Source organism: Pygocentrus nattereri, chromosome 4 (genome assembly GCF_015220715.1).
Source record: "Pygocentrus nattereri isolate fPygNat1 chromosome 4, fPygNat1.pri, whole genome shotgun sequence".
NCBI lineage: Eukaryota > Metazoa > Chordata > Actinopteri > Characiformes > Serrasalmidae > Pygocentrus > Pygocentrus nattereri.
In genome coordinates, this window is record NC_051214.1 from 42,255,995 (window position 1) to 42,273,469 (window position 17,475).

At 39.9% G+C, this 17,475-nt stretch overlaps 1 protein-coding gene across 1 annotated transcript in view; it reads right to left on the reverse strand.

Moving 5' to 3' along the window:
• Positions 1–17,475, reverse strand: part of man1a1 (mannosidase, alpha, class 1A, member 1) — a 160,559-nt gene that overhangs the window by 29,630 nt on the left and 113,454 nt on the right. The window contains exon 6 of the mRNA XM_017692516.2: positions 968–1,091. Coding sequence (XP_017548005.1) covers positions 968–1,091 — 124 coding nt within the window. The remainder of the gene's footprint in view (positions 1–967; positions 1,092–17,475) is intronic.

Sequence of the window (17,475 nt, forward strand, 5' to 3'; positions counted from 1 at the left end):
CTTTGCATTTTTGTCACCTGAAGACGGTTTCTGTCACAGTACAATAAGACTTGGTATTCACTGCTGTACTTTTTGTTTCGGTTTACAATGATATACCGCCGTGCTTTTACTCACGAGTTGTGATGGTTTAAAAGTTAAACTTCATTGGGAAAGGTTCTGTTCTCCTGGCGGCTGTGCCGGACTGCTATTAGTTTAAAACTGCAGTTAACACTAACAGCATGTTTAAAATTGAGAGAAAGCAGCAGACTAAGTTTTAAAGCACACTGTGAAGTAATATGAAATTGCAGTGTATTCATGTCACAATAAAATGTGCATTTCTGCACGAAACTCAGTTGAGTGTACAGAGCAGATCATCAGGGAGGCCAGTCAAATTGTCTTATAAGCTACTATTAAACAAAAAGTCATTAGTTTTAAAAAAAGGTTTTTAAAAAGAAAACACCCATGGCTTTTTACACTGTACAGATATTTCATTAAAAAATGGAAAAAAAATGAAACTGAAGAAAAAAAAAAAAGATTTTTTTTTTGTTTTTGTGGTTTTGCTCTGACAGCGACGATATTTTACCCTAATTGTGTTGCTGTATTATCTTTGAAAACAAAAAAGAGCTTAAAGTACTGAAATTCAGAAATTGGATCTAGACATTCATATTTTTGGATGATAGGGTAGTCAGAAAATTGTGCACTTTCTTTGGGCACTGTAGAGCAGTGTCCATAAGGCTACCCAAAATCCACACCTCTTTCATGTCAACTGACAAACCTACCCAGACATTTATAAAGGGTTATTCCAACAAGCAGCAGTTGCCCTAACAGGTACTGAGGTGAAGTGACAAACTGACAAGGGTAGACTACTGACACTTATCGGAATAACCCTTTATGTCATGCTGCCCTTCAGGGTTACTGCTTGTTTTTACGCCAAACATTCACTTTAAGGTGAAAATGTACTAAAATTAAATGCAGCCAAAGTGCTCACCTTCTCAGCAAACACAGGCTTCCCAGACAGTCTGCTCAGGTGCATGAACTCCAAATGCAGCGTGCCGTACTCTGCCAAAATACTGCTGCCTCCAGACGCCCACGGCCAGTTCCTGCCTATACCACTGTAGAGAGAACACACACAAACGATGCTGTTAGTTTTGAACAAGCCCTTTTTGATGACGGTTCATGAAACAGTCTCTCCTCTGCTGAGGGTGTAATGCACAAGCTTAAGTGCCACTTTACACAGTATCCTGTTCCTCTCAGTCTGACAAGCGATTATTAATGTCTGAGCACAATCCATCCCAGCATCAATCACCGCACAACCTTGAAGCAAACATCTCCCTCTTCTGTGCTATTGACTTCAACTGGTCACATCATATATTCTCTCTCTGACAAGAAGTGCATCTGCTAAATCTGAAACCGATTGTTGACTTCGGCTGACCTCTGAACACTCAACGAGGCCACCCTGCTTCTCGACCTGATGCAGCGACCATGACATCATTATTAAGCAAACTGCTCTTACTGGACCTCTGAAAGACAAATTACTGCTTGTCTCCCACTAATGATGCATAATAAAAGCATACTGAAAGAGCGCAGCTATTCACTAAAAGTTTTACAACTTCATTTTGACAGACTGGAGGGGCAGCGAGGGGGTTTGTCATTAAGAATCTAAATCAGTCAAAATAATACTGGGTTCTAAGAGCACCACTGGGACACATTATGCAAAGAACTGGCAGCTCAATCCTGAAATTAATACATAGCAGTGAGAGAGAGAGAGAGAGAGAGAGAGAGAGAGAGAGAGAGAGAGAGAGAGAGACTGTATTCTGCTTTGCCTTTTTTATGATAGTTTGTTACTTTCTTTGAAGGCTACCTATGATGGGACTTCATAACACATGTACAGGCATAAATGAATAACATTTATAAAGCAATCCTTTAATATTAACAGCTCATGCCCTTAACCCCAAGATGATAAAAGATCTTTAATGAGGTAAATGCCATTGTACTGTTATAAGGGCTCTTACACTAAAGTGACAAATTTGAGCTGTTTATAACACTGCAATTAAGCATCATTTTCCAAGTAATGGAACTTTCTTGGGGGCTGGATAACGGCCTCATTTTTAAGTTCCAACTGTTTTTCATATTTGCAGCCACACTGTCTAACATAATAGTACTTCTCCATCAAAGTAATAACAATATGAAATATAGCCGCAAGCGGCGATGAGCGGGTTCAAGCATGCACCAGCAGCTCGGGCCCTTCTGCAGGTTTAATTCATTCAGCCTAAAAAGGCCTCAAGCTGTTTGGATCTTATTCATAGGCAGAGTGAATAGAACTGAAATGATGTCAGTTCATCCAAAGGCCTTCAGTTGCCATAAACAAGGAGCAGAGGTCTTTATACACACAACTTTCCATTCATATGTACTGAGCTACACTGGTTTGTAGAACATCCAAGATGTTGTCAACATAGATGACAGAACTACATGACTAATGGCAGCATTTCTCACATAGCACTTGCACAGTGGATTGGTTGTATATTTAACCCATTGATATGATGTAGGCCAAAGTGAGGCCTAATGCACTCATAAGGGGCCCTTTAGGTGTAGAGAAGCTCAGTGAAAGAGGGTCAGAATTAGTCCAGTGGCCTCAATATGACATCTGTACTGATCAAGGACTAAAACCACAGACATTCACCAGGTTTTGGTCAGAAAGGTTTTGACATTTGTATAATAAGCCTTTCTATAGTGAAATCTTTGAACAAATAAGCCAAAATACCAGACAAGCAATACAATTTTTGACATGACATGCAATAAGAAACTTGTTCAGGTGAGTTACCTGAGTCGTATGGCCCTGATTGTTTATCAAACAACCTTGTAATAACATTGTAATAGCAATTTAATTGTTAATTAAAAAAAAATAAAATGTAAAAAAAAAAATTTAATTTTTAGCATTTTTGGGTGCTGAAGTGCCCCCTAAAGACCAATCTAGACCCAAAGTGGCAAACACCCTTATAGTCTCAGTATGTAACCATGCTTAAAGTTTGGAGATGATCTGGTCAATGAATGTTGAGTTACAGCACATGAAGTTAGCAATGCCATGACCGCAGTAATTAATTGACTGATCCACATGACCCTGAGTAGAAAAGTCAACGTTTTCAATAATTATTTACCTAGAGATGCCCCAGAGTTATTCTAGACAAATTTTAAAAAGTTCTGATGAAAATCCAGAGACTAGTTTGAAAAGTATGGTTTTTGAACAGTTAACGTTTGCTAAAAAAAAAACAGTGCAGTTTTGTAATAATTATGCATTTGCAAAATTGTTTGGAAAATACGTACTACAATTTATTCATATGGAGTTTGTCAAAATTGTAATAATATAGTAATGACATGTAATAGGTTTATTTTTAGGAATAGCGCTGAGTGCTGATATTACAAGATATTAAAACATAAGCTTTGGTTTTATTTCCACACTAGCACAGTCAGAAATATTAACACATTGTCTTCCTCCATAACTAAATAAATACATTCATACATAAATAAATCTTTAGCCCTTAATATGTTATGGTACTGCAAACCACCAACGAGAACATGCTTATTTTTATTATAAGCCTATTGAAAAGATGTCACCAAACTTCTGATGGTCAGTGTAGATGCTGTTATGCTATTGGCTCTGCATATCAATTTCTGTACAATCCAGCAGAGTAGACTTCCACACACACATAAAACATATGTAAACAGTACTCTGTGGGCCGTTACCAATGCCTGCATTTATTCAGCTGGGCTGATCAGCCTGCAGCTATGCTGCTCTGCCTCCAGTAGGCCTGTTGTCTGTGGACTGTAGAGCCCATACATGTGGTGGTGGAAGCATCAAAAACAGGAGCATGGCTGAGAATAACAATGCCATGCTTTACAGACAGATATCTACATGCTGTGTCAAACCAAATTGTTTTTGCATTACAAAGCTGATTGTGTGCTACACAAATCTGTAAAATGACAAAAAAGGGAAACAAAAAGAAAGCAATCAAACAAACAAACAACTGCATCGCTTTGGGAAAACAATGCAGTTCAGGAAAACGCTGTGATCTGCTGAAAGCTTAAAGCAGATTATGGCCAGGCAAACTGTGAGAAAGTCAGTGCTGGGAGTTTGCAGGTGTGTCTGCAGGGTGGAGGATGCATGAACTGTATTTTATTATTTTCACTTCAGGATGAGAAAAGCTGAAATTGTCAAATGGACTGACAAACAATACAGAGGCCTAAACAAAATGCTGCCTTCTAGGCCTTGGCAGCAAAACAATAAGCATGTTTCAACGCTGACACACATTTGAGGTATTTTTATCATCATTCTATAATCATTATCTCAATCCATTCCTCAAACTGGTATCATCTACAAAAACTTAAACTTAGAACAGTTACTGCTTTAGCACACCAGGTAGCGCTGTGCGTCCTATACTCACTAAATAAAGCTGGAGAAGAAGTCTAGCTGTTCACTCGCAACAGCACACACCAGCAGAACAGTTGAGGACCAAGGAAAACATCTCGGAACATGAGATTGTGGGGTCCTAGATGTTGAGGTTTGGGCTGAGGCGTGTACAGTCCATTACTCTTAGAACACAAGGAGATTTTTAGCTTGATTTAAAAATTGCCTTTTCTCATTAAGAGCTTCTTGTCAGCTACACATCCTTTCAGACTCATAGCACAGTGGAAGGATGGACAGAAAAGCCTGTGGATTGTTTCAGATCTGGAGAAGAGTAAAGCTTGATTTTCTCCTCTCAAATATGAAAGCTTTAAGTGCTGTTTATCTGATGGGGGCAATGTTGGGGGTCTACCAGGTCTTGTACTGCTGTTAGAAATCCCATTTTTTAAAAACTGAGTAACTAGAAAATTACTGGTTCTCCATTTTTGACTGTATATTTAATAAATGAAGGATGGCCTGAATTTTGCACAGTACTGTATGTGAACTTTGCCCATATTGTCCAGCCACTACCCAAACCCTAACTACTATGGTTCAGTGACCTCTTCCCACAGACAAGATCAGGGTGATCTGCTGCTTGTGCACAAGCTAAGACAGTGTCTAAGCACTTTCAGAAGCCATAAGAGTACAATAGGCACCTTAGAATTAGTCTCTGCGAGTCTGGAGTGGCAGAGCCTGAAGCTGCCATTGAATAATGTGCTGTGCTGCTTCATAACCAAGTGTCTGACAGACATCTGAGAAAACTCCAGCAGCTTCTGGAATTAATGATGGGAGCTAGCATGATGTACACACTCCTGCACTGAGCCAAGCTCTTTGCATCACCAGTTAAATACCTGCCTCCATGCTCTGTTTTAGCCAACAGCTCTGTCCTCTTCCCTTCTACTCTCTCAGCCTGGGAAAAGAGGGAGTCTGAGGCTCTGGAAGCCTGGCTTCCAGCACATTTCACAAAAAAACTCCAAATGGTTAATGAATAGGTACATCCCTCAAAAACACAGACCTGCAGAAAACAACAAGGTCCCAAGTTTCACTCTGTGCACTATAAATCACTAGCAGAGGCAGGTTATGCTTGGTCGCAGCCAGTTGAGCATGCTGTCGGTGAAAATAACGGTAAAGGACTACAATCAGTGGTGTGGAAAGCATTAATGGCTCTTGTAATTAGGCCACTCCGATCATAAGCAAATTACTCCAAGGCCTTCACCAGATTAGATAGATAACACAAAACTGAACACAAACTCAAAATTCACAAAAGCTCCACGGTCATTTTTCTTTCTCGGATTTTATGGTTTGGAGAATCAGGCTATACTCCAGGGCTCAAATGTACACGTTGTGGTGCCACTAACCTCAACAGCTCTTCAGTGCCCATCATAGTGAAAGGTCACTGCTTTGTCATTTTGCCTCATTGCATATGCTTTTATGGTATCTCTCATAGCACAAAGCATAAGTCTGTCAAAATTTGGCTTGTATTTAGATGTAGCATGCTAAAATAATGGCTCAAAATAACAATGTATTTTCTTAAAACAATGATACTTTCTTTCTAATAGTAGTTACACATTATTTGTTTTGACATGTCATTATTTCCACTTATTAAGTCAAAACATTGAGAAAACAAATCATTAATTTGAGATGAGTAAAATATGAAAATCACTGAGGGGGGGTTAATAATTCCAAACAAACTATTTTTCTAACTGGCAGAAACCGGGCTCCATACTAAAAGGACGCTGGTCATATGCTAAAATGATCATTTGCATGAAAGTTGCTACTAGAGACCCTGCTAAATTGGCCACCCCACCAGCACAAATTGTCTGTTGATTGTCGGTAATTAGCGCAATTAGATGCATGTCAAGTTCTCATATGAAGGAATAAGTTTCCATCTCTCTTTCATTAGAAGCTGAAGAGGCTGAAGAGACTCCTCACATTTGTGGAGTAACCAGAAAAGAGAGTTTAATGTCTCACAATGGGGGTTAAAACTGCAGCCGTTATCTCACCATTCCCATGTTTTCTTGCATGCTTCAAAAGCTCCATCAGCAGAACCCCGCAGACTACCCAACCTTACAATACTGGAACGGCTAGAACAGATATGAATTCTTGTTAAAGCTGCTTAGTACACAGTTTATTTCCAAAAGAAAACAATGTGGAAACAGCATGCAGCATGAGGCCTATTCTCAAACACCATTAGGAAGCTGACTTCTTGAACTAAGCATGAATATCACAGCTAGGTGCAGGCATCAAGCTATTATAGTGAGAGGCATGCATTATATGAAAGACCCATTTAACCACTGCTATAGAAATCCGCTTTGCTCCAAATGCATGTTGCCTAAGTAGTGTCTATTCCCCCCTCCCTACACTCCTACCGCCTCTCTGCTGCCACTTGGGTGACACAGCATTGCACTTATAATGACTAGGGTCTGTTCCCTTTCAAATGCAGATACAGACTAGCTAGCTAATAGGCAATTTGTTGTATCTGAAAGATGCTACCACTCTGTGGCTATGGTGTCAAAGCCAGGGTCATATATTTATTTTTAAAGATTTGAGAGGCTGGTGTTCTGTTCATCATCCAACCCTAAAAGAAGTTCTGCTGGAATATAGTCTGCCTTGATTCTGGGCGACTAGGACAGAAAAGTAACTCGGTTAAATCTAGTAGTGCATACCTAAACTACATTAAATTAGCTGCAATAATACTCAAGCTGTTGTTCATGTGCACTCAGGCTAAAGTTACAGGAAAAGAAATAAAAAAAAGATTAACAGTTTTTCCTTTCATTTTGAGAAGCTTTGTGATGAGGGATAGCAAAGCAAGCATGGAAGCCAAGATAGCTTGCACTTTATCAAAAGACTCCAGAGATGGGAAAGCATGTCTGTTTCTTGCGCAGTTTCATAAATGCTCAGACTTCTTTCCTGCTGGATAAAGGATCTTCAACAATTACTTTATGCAGCAGGATTTCAGCTCTCGCTACTAACCCCATTTTGAGCTTCCAAACTTCTAACGATATAACAAAACTTTACTCTAGGATTTGCATTGGATTATTCACAATCCAGTGCTCATCATGAAGTGGAGATGCCGGGGTGTGATACTTCCTCAGCAGCCTAAACAGTGGAGAAGGAAATCTAGCTCTACAGGCTCAGCCTCAGATACATCAGTCACAATGTTAGGTAAAATGATTGATCCCGGAACGTGTCATACAACAACGATATAAGCATTGATCTGGGTGAAAATGATGAATCTTCAAGCTTCACTTTGCATATCAGTCAAATGGCCCATCAAAGTCGTCCGTTCTCGGCTATGTTGAGTGATGAAACCACTGCAATACCAAGAAACCCAGTTTGTGAAACTCCCACATGTAGAAGGGAAGAACTACATCAGCCAAAAGCAACAGAATCATTTGATCATAAGGTCTCATCGTCCCTGCATTACCCCAACCTGACCTCTCTCACCAACCCCAAGTCCAACTCCCACTCCACACACCACGCAATAAGAGGGTCCAGTTTCATTGAAGTGAAGCAGGTTAAGCTGAGCCAAGTCAGGCGCTAGCAGTATGGTAAATCTAATTCTGGAATCCTTTATCTGCCTTACAAAAACCCAATAAAAGTCTGCAGGAGGGGATGTTGGCAGAAGATAAGCCAGTGAAGAAAATGACCCAAGAAATAGTTCCACAGAACAAAGGGAAGGATCTCTCAACAGCAGCAGAGTTCAGCAATGACTGGATGGTGTGAAGATAAGGGGTTAAATGTGGAAGATGAACAGGAAAACTTCCTGCTTCAACACTTCCTCACTGTCTCTGTATGAAGCTTTACAAACGCATAAAAAAATGCTGCAGGCTGCTTGATGGGAATAAAGTGCAGCAAAGGCATTTATGTTTATGCATGAGGAAAACTTTTCCCCCTCACTGAACAGTTAACTAGTACCAACAGTGGAATTTGTTGAACTTTCTGCTATTCTCAAAGTGTCAAGTTGCAGTAACTTTTAGTGGTGCTCTTTTAAGAACAGGTGACACTTAAGAAAAGGGGAAAAAAAACAAACAAAAAAAAACACATGGACTCAGCTGCCTGCCAGACGAGTGGACCTTCTGATCTAAAGACAGATGAGAAGAAGCAGGACATTTGTTCAGCAAAACATTGATGGATAGAAACAAATGGAAAGAGAGAACAAGAATTTCAGTGTGTCAAAATACAATAAAAATTACACTGGACTTGCCTTTAGTAACATGCCCCTTCCTTTTTGGAACGTCAACAGACTGAGCACTAATCTACACAATTTACGTCCTTCCTTCCATCCCTTACATCAACAAACTGCTTCGGAACACCAGCCTCCTTCCAACAAATGATTTCCAAACACTAGCTAGTTGCTGGCTTATGTTGTTCAGGGTGGTGTGTAATTCAACCTTTGCACTGAAGTATTCATTCTCAAGCATTATGTGTACTTACGGGTACGCTAGGGACCACACACACCAGCCAACTATTAAATCCACTAGTTGGCTCTATAGGCAACAATTGACTAAATGAGGACAGTGCCTGACATATTACTGGGTAGGCCTCTCAGGCACAGCCTTATAATGGCCCAAATCAATAAATGCATAGACAGTTTGGTTTCAAGATTTTGATTTTTCACATTTCTTGTGGAGTCCCACAAGGTTCAGTTTTAGGGCCTTTGCATTTTTTCTTTGTACATATTACCTCTAGGTTGTGTCTTTAAGAAGCATAATGTTCAAAGCTATTCTGATGACACACAATCATACATATCCATTCCTTCTGATGATAAAGACTAATGTACCAGCTGTGTCATCAGATATTTCCCTGTGGTAGGTCACAAAATTTTCTACAACTAACCCCCCCCTCCCCTAAATGTAGTACGGAGTACTCATTTAGCTCAGTAGCTCTAAATGATCTCAAAGCACTGCTTACATCACAGAATGAAACAGTGTTATTTACGTTCTAGCATGTGATCTTAGGTCTGCAGACACTAGCCCACTGCAAATACCTTCAGTAATATACAGAAAACATGGAGAGACTCAGTTATTCTGCTTCTTAACTGTGGAAATTCACCTTTTATTAGACAGTCAAGCTCAGTGCTCATGTTTAAGCCTTCATACTTTAAGAGTCTAACTTGGTGCTAAATAATAATTCTTAATTTCTTTGGTATTTATATTTTTAATTTATTCTGGAATTGTTTTATATGATTTAAATTAACACTCAATTACAAATTAGTGTTAAGCTTCATCACCCATTAATTTGATCGGTGTCATTGTCTTGTGTGACTTTAAATTAATACTCATAATTTATTACTGTTAAGCATCATCATCTGTCTATAAAGCCAATAAGATTAAACATGTTCTATAAATAAAAGATATTACATTATTATTAATACAGCAGTGATAAAAACTGCAGTGAACAGACAGGAGAGAACAGCTTATCTGCTAAACACAAGGCCCAAAGTACTTCATTAGTGTGGAAAAACTACACAAAATGAACCCAATTCCACTGCAAGCTGAGTAAGACTGTGGTGAAATACAGGCTCAAGTCAGAATGAGCAGGATCCAAAAAACGCTGCCTCTGAGAGGAAAGGGCTATTTCCCTTCAACTTGAAGTACTGTCCAGCAAACACACAAGGATCTCTCGTTACTTGCTCCTTATGGTTTCAAACACAATTCGGGAATAACTTTGCAGGGACATGCTATTCTCTTCAGATTTCTTAACAGTGGTCGACTAGCCCTAAATATGCATCACGCTCATGTACAGTTAAAACTTCAAGTCTGGGTTTTTCATAGCCCAACTCCTACATAAGAGATTTTAGTCTTCATTAACTTCTGCTTTAACTTATTCTTATTATGTTTGTTATTGGCCCAGTGGCTCATTTGCTAAAGTACGGTACAAACATCGTCAAGGTCATGGGTTCATATCTCAAGGAGAAACCTGGCTGAAGAAACTAATTGGGACCTGGTTTGTAACTCACTTAACTTTAGCAGATTGGAGATTGTCCACAAGGGGCTACTCTACTATTAGCACACATTTAGTCTTTGAATCTTCAAAAATAAATAAATAAATAAACAAATACAAAAAAACCCAAAAACAAACAAAAAAAAGAAACCACATTGTGCATCCTTATTAAATTGCCATTTGGTTCTGATGTCCATAAGTCATATCTGTGTGTGATAGAATGAATAAGAGTAAAACAGGGTTGGTTGTTTTTTTTTTTTCTTATTAAACTTTTTTTATATTAAACTTGTCGGTTGGGTTAAACTCTGGTAGAATGCTCTAGGGCTCTTATTTGGGTTTAGACCGAAATTTCAAGTCTGATTAAAGCTCTAACACGAGTGTCTGTGCATATGCGACAGATTTTCAGGCTCTGTCAGGAGGTAAGGGATTAAAAAAGATTCCCACTGGGGCCCACAGTCTCGCCCCAAAGAAATGTGGGTCAAGGTTGTCCTGTTCTGCACTGCTATGAAATTATGAGGTTTTCTCTTTCAGTCTTCTGGTCCAATCCACTGCCTGCAACTCATGGGACTGTGACAGAGGAGGGGCATAATGAGAGTCCACATCAGACATACAAAATCAAATCTCGGTTGGTGTGAGGCAGGTAGCGGCTTCTGGCTTTCAGAAACTGGGTTAATGCTAATATCTTTGCAAAATGATCAAATTGGGAGAGCTTACCATAAAAGTGGGCCAAAGTCCTGATGACACAGAGTGTTCAAACTTTTCCATTTCAATAGAGAGACATTTGGGCCTTTTTATTATGAGGTGTTGGCTGCTACTTCTAAAGGTTCTCTAGTGAGGTTAAACCCCTTGCTGAATGCTGATAGCTGCTAGTTTGCTCTGCTTTACAGATTTGGTTTGCCCTTTCCCTGCTTTAGATATGAGGCATCACCAGTTAGCCTGGTTCTAAAAAACAACCTGAATCTTAACACTGAGGATGATTTTTACTAGGTCAGCAACGAATGGTAAAATGACTATAAAGGCACTGATTACTTGCAATAGTTCTCTACAAACAAAGCATTTTTGGCCAGACAAACTAATTCTGATTCAGCTTATTGTTAATGGTGGTGCAATATTAAGCACTTAGAGCCCAGCAATGAGAACAATCAAATGTCTATGAGTGTGTATATCAACACATGCACTGACAGATGCAGGACAGCAAACAGAGGCAGAGGAAACAAAGTATTTTTAAATCACCATCTCTCATTTTCATTATCATTAGTAATATTTCTTAAGGGTTGAATTTGACACATCATTGCAGACCTACTAAACATTTTTCCCTTGCCAATATTTTCAGAACTTTTGCTTCTTTTTGCCAAAACTTCAGTGCTTCAGTTCAACTAACATTTGCAGTTGTTCATTCTTTAAATTCCATGCAATGTATTTGCATCTTAAATGATCAACTGCCTGCATAACCTTCAGCCTTTTGACTGGTTGTTTCACGTCTATAGATTGGACACCTTTATATTGGCTTGGCTAGTTGTTATTTTGCTGGATTATAGCTTTTATGAGACATGCCTGTATGAGAAAGCTAATTTGTTTTTCAGTACTATGCAGGCATTGAAGTTAAGGGCCTTTGTGCACTACAAGCTCATAAATCCTTTGATCACCGGGATTGTTGCTGTTTGTTATTGCCATATAGTGGTGGCTGTGTTTACTAAACTGTGGGTTTGTGTGAGCTTTCTTTTTGGGCCTCGCTGCTTTGTTTTTTAAGCCATGCATGGAGGTACAGTGTGGAGTCTGGCAACAAGTTGCATGAACCTTCAAATAGAACCTGCATATTCTTACATGGACATTAAGTGATTCATCTCATTTTTCCACAAAGCGTTCCTTTGGTACAGCAACTTTGACCAGCTTCTTCATGCATGATGAAGTTAATTTCATCAGAATTACATGCACGATGAAGTTAACGTGATCAGTTACACGTCATTGTCTTTTGGTCATATTATGCGCAACACTGACTATTTACTAGTAAAGTTAACAGCCAGTTAACTTTAGCTAACTTTGATGGATAACTTGTCACAAGAGTTTTAATATCCTCATGCAAGTACGTATAGCTTGTCAGCTGCTCCATCAAACAAACATCTTTCATAGAAATAATAGGTGAATACCTTAATGAGGTTCATCAACACCATCACTACTGTAATGTTTTCCCTACTATGACGACTTCCATGGTGCTGAATCTGGATATGAAGAAAGTGTTTACTTCCACACTCCATCGATAGACTGACGGACAGGTTGCCCAGTTTGGCTGATGCACGAATCACAAATGTAGATTGATACAAATATTCACTGAAGTTAGTTAAGGCCAAAAGTGCACTGCTCATGATAACACTTAGTCCAAGTCCCGTTGTTCTACTGGATGTCTAATTAAAACAAACACAGAAGGGCGCAGAATGTACTGATGAAGATGTAGTGCTGCGTCTGGGCCACCGGATTGAACTGCTCTCTTCCACTTGTCTGACTGCAGCTGCTGTTTGAGCCGCGCCGCCGCTGGCTGCAGGGGACCAAGCATTTCAGCAATGATAACCGCAGTAAACCCCTTTCATTCTCCCAAATTCATTTGTTACACTCAGTGGTGCGGCCATCGCCATGACAACATGGGATTTAATTAATAATTTGGAGACTGTCTTGCTCCATGGAAGCAAAAGCACACACACACACACACACACACACACACACACACACACACACACACAGAGAGAGAGAGAGAGAGAGAGAGAGAGAGAGAGAGAGAGAGAGAGAGAGAGAGAGAGAGAGAGAGAGAGAGAGAGAGAGAGAGAGAGAGAGAGAGAGAGACAGAGAGAGAGAGAGAGAGAGAGAGAGACAGAGACAGACAGACAGAGAGAGAGAGAGAGACAGAGAGACAGAGAGAGAGAGAGAGAGAGAGAGAGAGAGAGAGAGAGAGAGAGAGAGAGAGAGACAGAGAGAGAGACAGAGACAGAGAGAGAGACAGAGAGACAGAGAGAGAGAGAGACAGAGACAGAGACAGAGAGAGAGAGAGAGAGAGAGAGAGAGAGAGAGAGAGAGAGAGAGAGAGAGAGAGAGAGAGAGAGAGAGACAGACAGACAGACAGAGAGAGAGACAGAGAGAGAGAGAGAGAGAGAGAGAGAGACAGAGAGAGAGAGAGAGAGAGAGAGAGAGAGAGAGAGAGACAGAGACAGAGACAGAGACAGAGACAGAGAGAGAGAGAGAGACAGACAGACAGACAGACAGACAGACAGACAGACAGAGAGAGAGAGAGAGAGAGAGAGAGAGAGAGAGAGAGAGAGAGAGAGAGAGAGAGAGAGAGAGAGAGAGAGAGAGAGAGAGAGACAGACAGACAGACAGACAGACAGACAGACAGACAGAGAGAGAGAGAGAGAGAGAGAGAGAGAGAGAGAGAGAGAGAGAGAGAGAGAGAGAGAGAGAGAGAGAGAGAGAGAGAGAGAGAGAGAGAGAGAGAGAAGGGGGGGGGGGTGGACCTGGCGTAAAATGTCTCCGGCACTGAGGCGGGCAGTGAACCGGGCACTATGGGGTCAGTTCCTTGTGAGGGCCGGCAGCAAGGGCAGAAAAGTTCTTTAGTGACAGCAGTGCCATTAACAGGCCAGTGCTTGACTCCTCTATTTAACCCCCAAAATGCCTACTTCTCTTTTTATCAGATAATCACAATAGATTCATTGATAAAAGAAATAATTTAGTTGCAGCCTTGATGTTTTTTGTTCTATCACTCCAAAAATCAAATAACTAATAGGTTCCCTGCATTTCCTCTCCTATGGCCGGAAGCCCCCAGTGATTCCTGTAGTGTACTGCTATCTGTCAACTGAGCATCACTCGAACATTTTATAGCATTATAGAGCATTTTTCCCCTCCATTATAAACATAGCAGATTCTGTTGACTAATTTTTGAAGTCTTACAAAATATCCTTTGACTCATTTCTGTCAATATATTTTCTAATATATAATATTTATATCATAAAATGGTATGACGAACACATTACCCGTTTGCACATCAGTGTTTAATTATATGTTGTGTGCAGATTTCTCTCAAATCTACAAAAAGTTAACTTTAAAAGGTGAAGAAAGAATGTTCTAAACTTTTAATGGAAATTAATGGAAAGATTACTAATTCCAAGCAACTCTGGACCATTTCTTTTGATCTACTCATCATGAAAATTTGACAATGTAAAGAGTGCCTGGCAAATTATGTCACAAAATAAAAAACAAAATTTGGGATAGATGGTTTTATCCAGGGTGTATCCTGCCTGCTTCCACCCAGAATGATAAGCTGTTTAGAAAGTATGTGTGTGTGTGTGTGTGTGTGTGTGTCCCCGTGTCCCAATGCAACAATATATGTAACAAAATTACACAAAAGCCTCAACAGCTAAATATACAATTTTTCACTATTTATTCTTTCTATTCATTGCCCTCATTACAGCTCCCATACACATCAGAGGCTTGCTTTCAGAAATCTGCAGGGATGTTTTTCCACACCTCCAAAGTTCAGTCTTAGAAGCTGGTTGCATTTTCTAGTTCTCACAATCCATGTGACCTTAGACTCATTCATTGACACTGAGGTGGTCAGTGTTTTGTTCTGAGAACACCAGCAGCTTCTTTGATGCATTTCATAAAATGGAAAAAGAACATTTTGACTGCTACACATCCTTTCAGACTCATAGCCCAGAGTTGTCTCCTCACAGCGGAAGGATGGACAGAAACACCTGTGCGTTTTTCAGATCTGAAGCTTGATTTCCTCTCGAGTAGTTTGAGTAGGACAGCCTACTTTTAGCTTCAACTAAAAACAGTGCAGTTTGAAGCTTAGTGGTCTTTTATTTTGATATCGCTCCAGGAAAATGTATCATACCAAATCTAGCTTACACATACAAAAAAAAACAAAACATCACAGGCACACATATCAACAATCACAAGAAGCTGCTAAATCATGTGGCCACTGTCTCTGGCTGCTGCCCAGGCCCCTCTATCAGCGCCTAGCAGTGAACGAAACAAGTACTTGTGCAGAGCTTTCACAGAGCAGTGCTCTTGCCAAGCAAACCATATATCAAGTTTCTATTCTCCAGAGTGCTGGCTAACCCTGTGTCCTCCAGGCTGTGGCTGGGACTGCCCTCTCTACTGAAGCTAAGGGCAGCCAGAATAGACACTCCATCACAGAACAGGACATGCAGGGCCAGCTCCAGATCAGCCATCACTCCAAATTTATCAGCTCTGAAGCTCTGTCCCTGTCTGAAGAGCACTCGAACAAAAACGCACTCCCACAAAACGCCCAAAACACAGCTTTGAACCGATATACCCTCCCAACAGAAAAATAACGTCTTCTACTCACACACTCTCGCCTTTTCTCTCCAAGAACATTCTGTTAACTTTTCAGATCTAACTCTAAAGAGAACCCAAACTTTCCAAGGTTAGCCAGATACTATATAGGACAAACAGTCTTCATTTCACTAGATTCAATGGAAAAAAACTCCTGCACATAAAAACAATTCTCTATTCAAATTTGTTGTGCAAACATCCAGATAAAGTGACTGAAATGCTGCCTGAGCCTGACCCAGTGACGGGATACGTCTCTTTTGAGGAGTCCTCTGTAGGTTTTGGACAACCACAGACTCTGAATACTGATACACAGCCATATGCAAAGGGTGTGGCTCCCCTGGTTGAATTACATGGTTTGTTGATTCTTTACGTGAAAATAAGTTACATGTCCTCTACAGAGAACACACTTCTGCACACTTTAATGTTATTTGCTCAACAAATAAACAAAACATGTGGCTGTGCAAAAGCTATGGCACATTTTATACTCATTTCCCCCCAATATGCCATGTTTAAGTGTGATTTCTGTAAAGGATGGTATAACTTATTTTCACATACAAAAAAAAAAAAAAAAAAAAAAAATATATATATATATATATACACACATATATACACACACACACACACACACACACACACACACACACACACACACACACACACACTAAATGCATTTAGGCATGTAGAGGTGGTCAAGACAGTGCAGACCGAGCATCAGAATGAAGAAGAAAGGTGATTTAAGATATTATGAACGTGGCGTGGTTGTTGGTGCCAGACGGGCTGGTCTGAGTATTTCAGAAACTGCTGATCTACTGGGATTTTCACGCACAACCATCTCTAGGGTTTACAGAGAATGGTCTGAAAGAGAGAGAATATCCAGTGAGCGGTCAGTCGTGTGGAAGAAAATACCTTGTTGATGTGAGAGGTCAGAGGAGAATGGGCAGACTGGTTCCAGATGATAGAAAGGCAACAGGAACTCAAATAACCAACCAAAATGTCTGAGGAATGTTTCCAACACCCTGTTGAAAGTCTGTCATGAAGAATTAAGGCAGTTCTGAAGGCAAAAAGGGGTCCAACCTTTTACTACCTAATAGTGGCCAGTGAGTGAGTATGAGTGTGTATATATATATATATATATATATATATATATATATATATATATATATATATATATATATATATATATATATATATATATATACACACACATACACACACACACACACACACACACACATATATATATAAATATTTTGTCCAGTGGACCTTGTATAAAGGTATCCCAAGTGGCCAGTCCAGTTTTTTTTTTTTTTTTTTTAAATCTGTCTCTGTCCCTGATAGTATAATAAATCTGAACAGTGTTGTGTAATGTGTGCTCATAAGCTCATGAGGGGAAGAAATAGAACATAAGGATCAGTCTCTCCTCTGCAGTGTCTACTGAAAGCTTAGTGCTGCTGAAACACTTGACAGAATAATTTTGCTGGTGTCTTTGAAGGCGGTGACAGTCTACACACTCATCGAAGAGGAATGTGGCACCTTCAGTGATACTCCCAAGCATAAGCAGAGTGTGTGTTGCACTGGCTATACTCAGAGTAAATCAGTGTTCATCAGCACAACCCAGCCTGACATCACAGATCCGTACTGAGTATTCTCCTTCATGTGGAGGTTGGTCTGTTTTTTTAAAGGCAGTACTGTAATAGAAATGGCTGCAGGCTATATTGCATGTTTAATTATTTACATAATCATATTCTTCTGATCCATAAAGTAAACCC